General features: G+C 43.3%; 1 protein-coding gene across 1 annotated transcript in view; it reads right to left on the bottom strand.

Annotated features, from left to right (window-relative positions):
• TOX3 (TOX high mobility group box family member 3) overlaps nucleotides 1–14725 on the bottom strand; it is a 57821-nt gene that overhangs the window by 27856 nt on the left and 15240 nt on the right. Inside the window, exon 4 of the mRNA XM_015408546.1 lies at nucleotides 13415–13672. Coding sequence (XP_015264032.1) covers nucleotides 13415–13672 — 258 coding nt within the window. The remainder of the gene's footprint in view (nucleotides 1–13414; nucleotides 13673–14725) is intronic.

Genomic DNA, 14725 nt, shown 5'->3' with positions numbered 1-14725 from the left:
ACCTCTGAATAACAATGCCAGGGCAACAATAACAGGGATCGCTTTCAGCCTCTCGGCCCCTCCTTCTGAGTGCCCCAGAGCATCTAATTGGCTACAGCAGATGCTGGACTACCACTGGACCACTGGCCTCTTCTTATGTTCTTATATGACTTTGGGATATTGGGGGTGGGAAGAGCAAGACTACAGGAGAATAGACAGATCATACACCCAACCTCAAATGAGTGAAAGGCAGGAAAGAATGGAAAATAATAAAAACTTAGTTTAGGCCTCACATCTGTAGCCATATACCTCCATTCCCAAAAGTGAAGATACAGTGGAGAAGCCGAAGCTGGATTAAAGTCTGCTGAGTCAATAGGGTTGCCGATCTGCAGGGCCCCCCCGGAGGTCTCCCGCTATTAAAACTGATCTCCAGACAATCAAAATCAGTCTCCCTCAAGAAAATGGCTGTGCTGGCAGGTGGACTCTATGACATTATACCCTGCTGAGGTCCCTCCCCTCCACAAACCACGCCCTCCACAAACCACGCCCTCCCCAGTCTTCACCCCCAAATCTCCAGGTGTTTCCCAGCCCAGAGCTGGCAACCCTATCCGAGTCAAGGAGGACTGTGGGAAATTAAGCCTAAAGCAGACAGAGCTATTCCTTAAACGGACCAGGCTAAATAATATTCTTGCTTGCGTCCTGTTTTAAATGTGATCGACCAGGGTTTGAGTGATATAAATTGAGTTGGTAAGCAGTTCCTCAGGTGAGAAAACACTGCTCTTAGATTCGCGCAAATGGCTGCATTCAGTAATTAGGATTTCCCCCCCACCCACACAGACACTTTTTAACGATCGCCATCAACATTTTCATAACTACAAAGGCCTCTTTTAATAAAGGGTTCCAGACACTAAACACATTAATGAACCATGAAATAACTGTTTTATTTGTGATACATTAAGCGACATCATAACATGGTGGTAATCACAACACTAGACTCTCTCTCTCCCGCCCCCCGCCTTTCCAAGTGCATATCAAAAATAAAGCATGCAAGTTTTGTGAAAGGAAATTAAAGGCATACGTTATGGGTGCGCAGTTCCTAAAACGAAATTAGTCCAAATTGAAATTCAGTTTTAGATTGAAAGATTGAAATCTTTAGTTGTAGTTTTTTGTAGTTTATAGAAAATGCAAATTAAAAAAAAATCCCCCTCGGGGGGCCAAAAAAAGAAAAAGAAATTCAGTTTTATAATAGTTGGCCATTTCCCATTCATCACTTCATCCCGTGTTTGCCAACCCCCAGGTGTGTCACTATGAAGGACCCAATCCAAGTGCTGTACAAAACATGAATTACTATTCAAAAATATATATCTTTCTCCATAGTTTTCTTCATACAAAAACAGTACGAGGAATATGCTGTCGAAGGCCTTCAGGGCCAGAGTTCATTAGTTGTTGTAGATTTTCCGGGTTGTATGGCCGTGGTCAAGACCACAGCTATACAGCCCGGAAAATCTACAACTACTAATTAGAAGGAATGTTTGAAGAAAACTATGGAGAAAGATATATTTTTTGAATAATAATTCATGTTTTGTACAGCACTTGGATTGGGTCCTTTATGGTGAGCTATCATAGATGCTCGTCTATTTGTGATTGTAAACCCCCAGGTGAACATCTCCACCTGCACTACTTAGAGATGAGCGTTGTAGCAGCAAAGAAGCACAGAAGGAATGCAAAGGCAATTAGAAGACAACCAACCTCCCCACCCCCATGGCAGCGTAGCTGACAGACTGGTGATCTCTTGGGATTACAACTGGTCTCCAGATTGCACAAGGTGGTGGCAGAAAGGGCCGCCGAGTCACCGCTGACTTATGGTGGCCTCATGAGGGTGTTCAAGGCAAGAGACGTTCCAGAGGTGGTTTGCCATTGCCTGCCTCCATGTCATGACCCTGGTATTCCTTGGTGGTCTCCCATCCAGATTAGGGTTGCCAGCCTCCAGGTGGGGCCTGGGGATCTCCCGCTTTTACAACTGATCCCCAGCCGACAGAGATTAGCTCCCCTGGAGAAAATGGATGCTTTGAAGGGTGGACTCTATGGCATTGTATTATGTTGAGGCCTCTCTCCTCCCCAAACCACGCGCTCTCCTGGCTCCACCCCCAAAGTCTCCAGGTATTTTCCAACCCAGACTTGGCAACCCTAATCCAGATACTAGCCAGGACCGACCCTGCTTAGCTTCCGAGATCTGACGAGATCGTGCTAGCCTGGGTTATCCAGGTCAGGATCACACTACATATATCACTTATTTATTCGTTCATTTAAAACATTCATTCCACTTCTGGAGAAAATGGCTACTTTGGACTGCACGGCATTATATCCTGCCAAGCTCCCTCCTCCCAAAACCCCACTGTCCTAGGCCCCATCCTCAATTCTCTGGGTATTCCGTAACCCAAAGTTGGCAACCCTACTTTATCAGAAACTTAAAAGAAGAGTTTGGAAGCAGTAAACATCAACGTTTAACCCCTAAAGGAAAAGTTGAAAACAATTGAACGTATTCTACTCCACTGTGTATTGTATGAAACCATCAGAGTAAAGATTATTCATCCTATCATACAGAGGTATCACAGTTATTAAGACAAGGAGATAAGTAGGAATATTATTTGATCCTGTTCCGTAGCTCATAATGAACTGTGCTAAATTTCTAGCAATAGCTCAAAAAACAAAAGAAAACGTGTTACACATATAGAAGAATCTTAGAAATAATCTAGAAGGTCCAGGGGATGCAGAGTAGAATTGTACAACCCCGAGATAACTTATTCAACTGCTATTAGAATATTGTAGAAATTTAGAGTTTTAGCAATTCTGTAATCACTAAATAGTTTTTATTTAAATAGTTGATATTTTATAAATCTCATTAGTATCTTTCTTTTGTCCTGACATACTGAGGTGATTGATTGATTGTAATTGACTTGTGCTGGTGTTATACCGGATAAACACTAATTGATTGATTCATTCATTTAACCCCTAGTTTTAAATATGTACAGGACTTGCTTTATTTGACCGTATCTTTGTGACAACAACACAGTTCTTAAAAATTAACTGCTATTATGCAGGTAATACAGATTGACACACGGCAGATAACTTAAATGCCCCATGACAGAAAGCCGGGAGAGGAAAACAGACGAAAAAAAATGCATTAACATAAACTCAACAGTGGCCTAGGGTTGCCAGTTTAGGGTTGGGAAACACCTGGAGATTTGGGGGATGCAGCCTGAAGAGGACAGGGTCTTCAATGGAGCATAATGCCATAGAGTCCGCCTTCCAAAGCGGCCATTTTCTTCAGGGGAACTGTTGTCTGTCGCCTGGAGACCAGTTGTAATCTCAGGGGATCACCAGCCACCTCCTGGAAGTGGGGAATGCTAACAGTTCTCCACACACACCCCTTACCAGTTCTAAGGAAGTAATTTCCAAGAGATGGGCTTTTTTGTTTGCTTAGATCTTGTTCTTGATCCTTTTGTTCGGTTTTCGAGTGCAACACTGTAAAATTCTTTTCTGCCGTCCTTGGTCTCTCCCACCTGTGTGACTTTTCACGGGTCTGTTTACGTTACAGCTTTAATTTGTACATTGAGATGAGTGTGTCTTTTTTCCATTTTTTTAAAAAAATTGAATGGTTATGTTTGATGAATGCTTTGGGAGATCACATAGGGCGCTTTCACACGTACTGAGAGCCAGTTTGGTGTAGCGGTGAAGTGCGCGGACTCTAATCTGGGAGAGCCGGGTTTGATTCCCCACTCCTCCACTTGCATCTGGCTGGATGACCTTGGGCAAGCCATAGTTGTGATGAAAGTTGAAAAAAGAGCAGTTTCTGTCAAGAGCTCTCTCAGCCCCACCTACCTCACAGGGTGTCTGTTGTGGGGATGGGAAGGGAAAGGAGTTTGTAAACCGCTCTGAGACACCTTTGGGTAGTGAAGGGCGGGGTATAAATCCAATCTCTTCTTCTTCTTCTTCTTCTTCTTCTTCTTCTTCATCCTGGCCAGTTTCTGATGCCTACCACTGTATTCTTATTGTCACCATAAGCAGAAGAAGAAGAGGAAGAAGAGATTGGATGTTTCTGTCAAGAACAGTTTCTGTCAAGAGCTCTCTCAGCCCCACCTACCTCACAGGGTGTCTGTTGTGGGGATGGGAAGGGAAAGGAGTTTGTAAACCGCTCTGAGACACCTTTGGGTAGTGAAGGGCGGGGTATACATCCAATCTCTTTTTCTTCTTCTTCTACTAAATAATCCACTTTCAGTGCACTTTGCAACTGGATTTTAGTGTGTGAAATGGCCAAATCCACTTGCAAACCGTTGCTGAAGGGGCATTATTTAGCATGCGTGAGAGCCATGATAGAAAAGCAGGATTAAAAAAAATAACAGTAAATAACAGTCTTAGGAGTGGTCTTATAGCAGGTTAGGACTGTCGACTCTGGGTTCAGCAATACCTGGAGGTCTGAGCAATGTTCCCACTAAGCTGTGGAGTCTTGTGAGCAAAAATTCTCCTTTGTGAGCTGCTGGCATTCAAGTTGTGAGCGAGCAATTTGGCTGCAGCACAAATTAGTTTGCTCCGGAGCCCTCCTATCTGAGCTAAGGCAAAAAGGTGTGAGCCGGAGGCTAAAAAACGGGGAGCTGGCTCACCCTAACTCAGCTTAGAGGGAACACTGGGTCCGAGGGTGATGCCTGGGAGGGTGGCGTTTAGGGAGGGGAGGAACCCTGTAGAGCATAATGCCATGCAGTTCGTCTCCCAAAGCAGCCATTTCCTCCAGGAGAAGCGGAAGAAATGTTTTAGATAAATAAATAAGCGGTTTGCATACTCTGAAGATCAGCCGTAATTCCAGGAGGCCTCCAGTCCTCATCTGGAGATTGGCCGTCCTACCTCAGCTCCAGCCACTGTTTCGTAACTGTATCAACTGGAGTCCAGAGAGCTATTAAAACAGTTTTGTGGACTGTTTTTCCCACGGACAGTGGCCTCTCCCCCACAAGACACGTGGCTCTCTGCTTCCGAAACTGGGGGAAATGTCAAGATTAGCTTGTGATACTGCATGGAACGCAGCTCCTCAATTCATTAAAATAACATCAGAGATTCTCCTAGTCTAGTAAAAGCCCCTTCCATAGGCTTCCATAAGTAGGGTTACCAACTCCAGGTTCAGAAATACCTGGAGATTTTAAGGCGGAACCTGGGAGAGTGGGGTTTAGGGAGGGGAGGGGCCTCAGGAGGAGGAGATTGGATTTATACCCCGCCCTTCACTCGGAGTCTCAGAGCGCCTTACAAACCCCTTCCCCTTCCCCTCCCCAGATACCTCGTGAGGTAGGTGGGGCTGAGAGAGCTCTCTCGAGGACTACCCTTGAGAGAACAGCTCTGAGGAAACTTGTAATTTACCCAAGGTCACACCAGCAGCTGCATGTGGAGGTGTGGGGAATCAAACCCGGTTCTCCCAGATTATAGTCTGCGCTCCTAACCACTACGCCAAACTGGCTCTCAGTAGGGTATAATGCCATACAGTTCACCTTCCAAAGCAGCCATTCCATGCAGGAGAAATGGAATAAATGTTTTAAATAAATTAATTAATAATACATGTGGTCTGGAGATCAGTTTTAACTCCGGGACATCTCCAGTCCCCACCTGGAGCTTGGCAACCTGACTAAGAAGGTCCCGGGCTCTAATCCCCTCCCCCTCCCCGAAGATCAAATCTCATCTATAATTTTGAATGAAACAGTGTTGCAATGTTTTTTTAAAAAATTACCCTAAAATCAAGCTTGTATGAATACAGGAGGAAAAAATTGGCCCCCACCTCCCCCTGCCAAAAAAAGTGCATCTTTGTAAAGACCCGGAGGTAATTTTTTTTTAATAATAAAAGAAAAGGGGGGGAGAAAAAGTAAATGCAGACTGAAAAGAGGCAATTATTTTACCGTCTGTTCCTTAGATATCAGAAAGGGAATTTCGAAATTCATCAAAGCTAACCTTCTGTTATGTACAACAGGCTGAGCTGAAAAGAATGTTAACAAGTTCAATTTTCATTCAATCAGCCCCAGTGCTCTCTGAAATGTTTCATTGCTGGGAAGAAATAAAAATAATCTATATGGTAATTATTAGGATGAATTCCCCAGTAACTTTCTGCTACATGAAAGGTCAGTTCTATTCAAGATATTTTATCAGTCCCTCGCACATACTCCTGTCCTGTCATTTTAAATCTGAACAGCATTTTATTTTCCCATTTACAGCTACCTGCAGAATTAAGTACTTAAGCCAAATAAGAAAAAAGAGAGAGAGAGAGAGAGAAAATGTTGAATGCTGGCAAAGGCTATAATAGCACGGAGATAAATCGTACAGCTGCTCCTTTCTCAAGCCTCTGGGGCTACAGATTTTTCTTCTCCTGGTGCACTGTGGGTATTCAAAACTTGTTCAACATGATTTCATTTCATTTCAGGCAGTGCCTGAGAAAACTAAATTACAGAATCAATCATACAGAAGGTCAGAGTGAGACTTCATTACAAGTATTGCATGCTTGCATGAATATCTTTCATTTATGACTGACCCAATATGTCACAATAGCTGTCTAGTAAAAATAATCCACTTTCTGAAATTGATGTACTACTGATGTCAGCCGCACTCAGCAGGCTGGGCAGATTATAGAGAGATGTTTAAAGAGGGGAGTGAGGGAAGAAGGGGAGAAAGAGAGAGAGAGAGGGGAGTGAGGGAAGAAGGGGGGAAAGAGAGAGAGAGAGAGGGAGAGAGAGGGAGAGAGAGGGAGGAATAAAAAGACGGAACCCTACCGAGCACCAAGTTGCTGCTCTATAGAATTGCCGTCTTTTGTAGATTAAAATAATTTCTCGGGTGATCATCTAAACAGTCAACTGTGCTTTAGTCTGTAATGACTTTGGAAGGCGTGTGGCAATTGATTTCCATCTGTTTGTGCATGCGTGCGCCCGCGCACACGCATCCACGCCACACCTTAAATCCCAGGTGCTATCTGGATTCAGACTCAAACTCAGTCTATTTTCCTTGCAGTAATACATGCAAAAATGTTAACTTAAAAAAAATACACAACCAAAATTAGCATATTATTAAAATGCAAGTGCTAATCATACTGCACTCTTCCTTTTTAAAAAACTCTTTCTTGCCCATTGTCATTATCTATTGGAAGTGGAAAGGGAAAGCCCTATAGTACTACTGTGTACTTAAAAACTAAGATAAATTTTGTTTTGTCTCCCCATCAATAATAATGAGGCTAATTAACAATGTGACAAATTGTCACTCTTTCTTTAAACAGAAGCAATACAGAGGCTGAGAGGTACCGAATCCAACCCCATCCATCAACAGCGCCCTTCTTTTTTGGAACTAGAAAGGAGCACTGTTAATCCATCAGCTCAGTCATTTTTAATAACGGCTCTGCTTGTACTTTGGAACGAACTGAAAAAATGTAGCTCTCCAAAGTCAGAAATGGAATGCAGAGTCTTATTTATTATTCCAGTGGTCTTCCTACAGCAAATCTAAGAGAAGCCTGCAAAAAAGTACTATTATGTAGCTGGCCAGCTCTGCACCCCGAGGGAACCGTAGGGGAACCTCGGTGCAACCTATTTTTACCCGTGGCCTCTGGCGATTTTGCATTCAAGTTTATCGGTGAACATGTCAGGTGCAGCTCAGAACAAAGCCAAAGACACACTACTGTATTAATCATAGCTCTGCCCCAGTACATTTCATTTCTTCTGTATTCGTGCTTGAAAATTTCATGACATTTCTTCAAGGTGAAATTCGACTGGACATTTCGGCAGACTCAACCCACAGAACCAATTAAAATGGCCATCGTTTGCAGTGAAACTATCCAACACAGTGGTGTTTCTCAGTGGTGTATATGCCCCTCTCTTTTTTAAAAAAAAGTTATCTTTTCTAGAATGGTTTTCTTTGAGGAAAGCATTCCTAGCCTCTTTAAATGTCTAGCAGCTGTCCATCAATATTGATTAGTATGTTGCCAACACAGGTATAATAAATGCTGACAAGCTGAACACTACTTTATAAAGACATTGTTCTATGAGTGTAGATGGATATCGTAATTATTTTACGGCCTTGTATTTAGTTCTTTCCGATATCGTAAGCCCAATTGACCATGAAATGAAATTTCATAGTTAAAATGCTTTTTTTACATTTTCTTGTATTACGGCAATAACATTTTTATGGCTTTAAGGTACAGTAATTCATGAAATGTACAACGTAAAGATGGATTCTGTTATTAATAAATATTTACCAGTTTAATAAAGTGCAAATTTCCCATGAATAATGTCTGACATTTCCTATTCCTCTTTGTCAGGACTAAAATCAGACATTGAGAATGGGACAATCTGAGAGAGGAATGAGGAATCAGAGAGAGAATTTGGGAGAGATTTTCACATCAATATCCCTCCAGCGTCTACCCCACCCAAGGACAAAATATTAGGGCTTGCCCTTTCTTTTGGATTTACAGCTTCCTTAAAACTAGACCTGCCAGTTTCCTGTTGCCACTCCTGTGGCTGGTGGGAGAAATCTAATGTATAAACAAAGTTGCTGACTAACGAGGTGACATCACTTCTGGGGAAAACCCTGCTCTAGGAATCGCCAGAAATTCTATGGTTTTACTACAGAGTTTCCAGCAATTCCTAGAAAGGTGTGACATCACTTCTGGGTTTTCCTCGGAAGTGATATCACACCATTGCCTGATGGCACCCCCATGCCCCCCCCCAACTCCCACTGGTTGCCAGCAGTGTTCCCTCTAAGCTGAGTGAGTGTGAGCTAGCTCACAGTTTTTTAGCCTCCGGCTCACAGATTTTTGTTTTAGTTCAGGAAGGATGGATCCAGAGCAAACTAATTTATTCAGTAGTCAAATCACTTGCTCACAACTTTAATGCCAGTAGCTCACAAAGTAGCATTTTTGCTCACAAGACTCCACAGCTTAGAGGGAACATTGGTTGCCAGCTACCTTACTTAAAGCTGACCTGAGTGCACAAGGGAAAACGAGCTAAAGAAAAACTCTTTTATTCTGCAGGGGGGGAAAAGACTAGGAACTATTTTAGTAATGTTACATTACTAGGCTACGAAGGAGGGACAAGCTCTGCAAACAAAGATGGTTTCAGACAGTTAACTTTATGATAGAAGAACATGTTTCATCATCTACATGAGATGCTGCCTTGAGGGTCACAATTCTAAATATGTGTTGGAGGAATTTGGGGAGCAGGGAGCCAGATGTATTTCCCACCACCATGCAACTGCAAGCATTATTCTTGAGGTGCAGAAAATGCAAAACTTGTGTGAAATTGCCTTAATGAAGCTCCACTGAAGCAGCACACAGGTGTTCTATATGAAATCATCAAGAAAGTTGCGCGAAAGTTTTTTAATCATGTGGCTTGAAATCCATCAGCTGGTTGATGGCAAACAAAAATATTGTACTCTCCCCAACTCCAGCAATATAAACACAACAAGCCATTAAAACAAGCCTGGAACATAAGCAGCATAAACCTACCCATAAAACAATGCTCAGACCAGAAGTAGACCAGTAAAAATGTTGGAAAGAAAAAAAAAATCCCTAAGTAAAAGCCTAGGTAGAAAGATGTTTTAGCATGGTGCCTCAACAACAGTAAAGTAGGTGCCAGGCGAACCTCAGGTGGGAGGGTGTTCCAAAAGCAAGGTGCCACCACAAAAAATATCCTGCCTCTAGTCACCAGGTGTCTCATATCCAGGGGCCATTTCCTGCGGGAGCGCACAGGAGCGGAGCTCCGGCAGTAAGGAGCCCGGGGGGGCGGGCACTTGCAATAAGCCCCGCCCCACTGCTGCCAGCAGTCCTCAGTTGGGCCATGAGAGCAAGAAGCAGCCAGGTAAGTTGCAGAGCCCCCCCCCTCCTAGCCTGCCTTCAGGCACAAGCTCTCCCTCCTCTGTAAGGGCAGATCTGCGTGTCCCCCCCCCCTCATAGCAAGCAATCCAAAACAGTCCAGTGGCACCTTTAAGACCAAGTTTTATTCAAGTACAAGCTCTCCCTCCTCTGTGAGGACAGATCTGCATGTCCCCCCCCCCGCACTCCAATAGATAACAATCCAAAACAGTCCAGTGGAGCCTGAGCGGTGGATGTTGCCTTCTGACACGCTTCCGGTGATGTCAGGGGGTGTGGCATATGCAAATGAGTTATGCTAATGAGTTCCTGCATCTCTTTTTCTACGAAATGACCCCTGCTCATATCTGAAAAGATCAGAGAGCACGGCTTTGGAGGCAGATCTTCACTGGCGGGTTGGATAGCATGGGAGGAGAAAATCCTTCAGGTACCCTGGTCCCAAGCTGTCCTTTCCTGAAACCTCAAGAAAACCTCTCCAACTTGAACTTCATTTGCCATCACGTTTTTTGACTTTCAGGTAGTCTTGAAGCAGGGTTAGCTTGATGACGAACGTCTCATAAACACAACTCATCTGCTGTGCTCTAGAACAGTTCTGATGTGCATAATATTACGCGTGGATTGCCCGTAGCTATTATATTTTCAGGATACTTTGGCATCCCTTGAGATTCAGAAAACTCTTTTAACAACAAAAATGGAACCTGTGCACTTTGGAGTTGTTGCGGGCCCCAATGAAATTTCAAGGAACACCAAAGTAACTGGGCGATACAAGATGTCACAACATTGCGGACAGATAATATACATTACAAACAAAGTCTATTGGCTGGTGTCCAAATGAACTAGCAGGGATTTGATGCTATGAAGAATGTTCCTTCTCCGTTTCCACTAAATCTAAAGTCTGCAATGCTTCCCCTTCTCCCCAACATTTAATGTTTTCCAGTATAAGCAGATACAAGGCCAAATAATTTTTTAAAAGGAGTTACAAGGAAGCAATAGCTATATTTAACTTATTCATTAATGATTTGGAGTTGGGAGTAAGCAGTGAAGTGGCTAAATTTCCGGATGATACGAAGTTGTTCAGGGTGGTGAAAACCAGTGAGGATTGTGAGGCACTCCAAAGGGATCTGTCAAGGATGGGCAAGTGGGTGTCAACATGGCAAATGGGGTTCAATGTGGCCAAGTGCAAGGTGATGCACATTGGAGCCAAAAATCCTAAATATAAATACACATTGATGGGGTCTGAACTGGCAGAGGCTGATCAAGAGAGAGATCTTGGAGTTGTAGTAGATAACTCACTGAAAATGTCGAGACAGTGTGTGACTGCAATAAAGAAGGCCAATGCTATGCTGGGGATTATTAGGAAGGGTATTGAAAACAGATCAGCCAATATCATAATGCCCCTATATAAATCAATGGTGCAACCTCATTTGGAATACTGTGTGCAGTTCTGGTCACCACACTTTAAAAAGGATATTATAGCTTTGGAAAAAGTGCAGAAAAGGGCAACTCGAATGATAAAAGGGTTGGAACACTTTCCCTATGAGGAAAGGTTAAAGCGCTTAGGGCTCTTTAGCTTGGAGAAACGATGACTGAGGGGTAACATGATCGAGGTTTATAAGATTATGCATGGGAAAGAGCAGGTCGAGAAAGAGGTACTTTTCTCCCTTTCTCACAATACGAGAACTCGTGGGCACTTAATGAAATTGCTGAGCAGTCGGGTTAGTACTTTTTCACCCAAAGAGTGATTAACACTTGGAATTCACTGCCACAGGAAGTGGTGGCGGCTACAAGCATGGACGGCTTCAAAAGGGAATTAGATAAGCATATGGAGCAGAGGTCCATCAGTGGCTATTAGCCCACAAGGTATAGTGGGGCAAGTGATGCTCTGTCTTCTTGGTGCTTGGGGGGGAGCAAATGTGGGAGGGCTTCTAGTGTCCTGGCCCCACTGCTGGACCTCCTTTTTTAAAAAATATATTTTATTTGTTTTTAAATAATCATTAACAACACTCTTACCTTGATTTTGCTGGCAGCGGCCTGCTTGGCCATAGCTACCACCTGGAAGTCACTGGTGGACTTCCTGATGGCACTTGGTATTTCTGGTCACTGTGTGACACAGAGTGTTGGACTGGATGGGCCTTTGGCCTGATCCAACATTGGCGTCTCTTATGTTCTTATATTAAGGGCTCATTCCAAACATCTAGAAGTGCCTTCATCTTGTTGAAAACAAGGAGCATCAGCTGGATGCCACAGTACTAAGAGAGATTCATTATATCAAAATGGCTCGATGTTGCAAGATCTTAGGACAACCAACATGCATGTAGTTCAGGGTGAACGACATCACTCAATGGCTGCTTTCCTATATTTGCTGGAAGGGAATAGGTGTAAATACAGCATCTGTTGTGTATTGAAAACTATGTTAAACGTGAGTTCTGAACTAGGATTGTAAATAGACCAATCAGAGCTGCGCAAGATTCTGGAGGGAGGCACTCTGATTGGACCTTATCTGTAAATAGTGATTGGTTGTTAACTGAATTGGTGGGCGTGGCTACCTAAGCCTGGAATGTTTAAAAGAGAGCCTGTTGCTCTATGTTTTTGTCTCGTTTTTGATTTCTTCTGACTTTGTTAATAAAGCTGATTCACTGTTCACTAGCTATGCTGAGCCTCGTACTTAACAGCATCAAAGCAAGCCCATGTTTGTACCGGTTTACAATACTATCACTGCCCACTGACTTCAACGGGCTTAGAATGGAGGAACTCTGTTTTAAAATAGTTCAGGACAGAACGAGACAGTGGATTATACCACTGTGTATAAGATGTATCGGGGAGGGAAGGCAGCACAGCATAGCCTGATCTTGTCAGATCTCGGAAGCTCAGCAGGGTCAGTACTTGGATGGGAGACCACCAAGGAAGGCTCTGCAGAAGAAGGCAATGGCAAACCAACTCTGCTTCTCACTTGCCTTGAAAGCCCCTTGCTGAGGCCGGTACTTGGATGGGAGACCACCAAGGAAGACTCTGCAGAAGAAGGCAATGGCAAACCAACTCTGCTTCTCAGTTGCCTTGAAAGCCCCTTGCTGAGGTCGGTACTTGGATGGGAGACCACCAAGGAAGACTCTGCAGAAGAAGGCAATGGCAAACCAACTCTCTTTTCACAGCCCTTGAGAGCCTCTTGCTGGGGTCACCATAAATTGGTTGTGACTTGAAGCACTTACATGCGTGCATATAGGACATATCAGTTTGCTGTACGTATTACCCTGCTATTATTTTTCCTACTCATCAAACACCATTTTTCGTCATTATAGCCTCATTCTGTCTCATGGATAACATCCTATGCACATTTGGATTCCCATAAACCTAGTCTGAGTACATTACTCATTCGATACTGTATCAACCTACCCTGTGCTTATTAGGCATCTCTTCGTATGGGCTGTTATCGATTTACACCGTGTAATCAGGTTTGAGTCTCCGAGAGAAATGCGGATGATAAATACAGTAAACAGAAATAAATAAAAGTCTCCACTGTAATAAGACACTGCTGTGAAAAGAAGGAAGAACAGTTCCTACCATATGCAGCCCATTGCTTTGGATGACGCCATCTTGCTCTAGCAGGTTTCGCGATATCGTAATGGAGGGAAGGTCCAAGCTCTGTGGCGGAAACTGGGGAGTGAATTCATTCCCCTGCATGACTAACTGGTCACTTAAGCCTTGGAAAGGTAGGAGTATGTCTGCCATTCCTAGATTGGTGGAATCTAGCTCAGGAGGTGGCGTTATGGGTGGAATTTCAAACTCTTCATCTCCAAGACTTGGGGTATGGAATGTTTGCTAAAGAAAAAGAGAGAGAGAAATAAATAAGATCAACTCACTTGCACTGAAGCACTATTAAATAGTCCAGTATGCATAATAAAAGGGACTCTCTATATCCTGTACGATTTCGCACACAAACAATTAGTTTTTGTACATCACAAGTGTAGCAAGATTCACATATGCCCAACTTTATGGATCCTTCAGATTAAAGATTTAAGTCTCATTATCATATGGCTTTAATGGTGTATCAGTATTAACTGTTTTTTAATGCACTCTTAATTAGCAACATCTGTCTTTGTTGTTAGAGTGAACATCAGCTACATTGGGGTTTGGGGCTTTTTGGTGGGTTTTTTTGGCCGTATAACAAATTGCCAGTTTATTGATAACGTTAGTAAAAAACAGCACAAAGAGTCTACACATTATTCGGGTGCTTTAATAAAACGCTGACAATTTCAGCAGTACACACACACAACATTAATCCGGCAGTGAATACTTCAGAACTCTTTTACAACCCATAAATGTGAAATATTAGAATCCAGTTTCTAAGTTCTCTCTGACTCCTCCTAGGAAACATAATGGACTTTTGATACGAAAGGTGGTCGTTAGGAACCCAGGTATTTATAGGGCAATGGTTTATCATGGAAGGTTTATGGTTGGGGCCACAAGGAGTATGTGTGGGAACAGCAGATGTGTTAAGAAATAAAACCTACTAAAATACTTTGACCCAAGAGGCCATTATTTCTAGATACATACAGGGCTTCTACATGCAAGCTCCAAGATATTCAAGCTTAATGGAAGGCTGCCTGGTATAGTGGTTAGCGTTTCGGAGCAGGTTCTGAGAGACCCGGGCTTGAATCCCCACTGTTCACAGAAGTTGGCTGAGTGACCTTGAGCCAGATACACACTCTCAGCCTAACCTACCTCAGAGGGTTGTTGTGAGAATAAAATGGAGCAGGAGAGAACAACACAAGCCAGTCTGGGTCCTGATGGCATAGAAAGGCAGAGAATACAGGAGGGAAGGAGGGAAGGAGGGAAGGAGGGAAGGACAGGGAAAAGGAAGGAAGGAAGGAA

This window comes from Gekko japonicus, unplaced genomic scaffold (genome assembly GCF_001447785.1).
Source record: "Gekko japonicus isolate JY-2015 unplaced genomic scaffold, Gekko_japonicus_V1.1 scaffold1290, whole genome shotgun sequence".
NCBI classification, from domain to species: domain Eukaryota; kingdom Metazoa; phylum Chordata; class Lepidosauria; order Squamata; family Gekkonidae; genus Gekko; species Gekko japonicus.
Note: the sequence above shows the minus strand (reverse complement) of the source record. Positions and strands in the feature narration are given on the sequence as shown.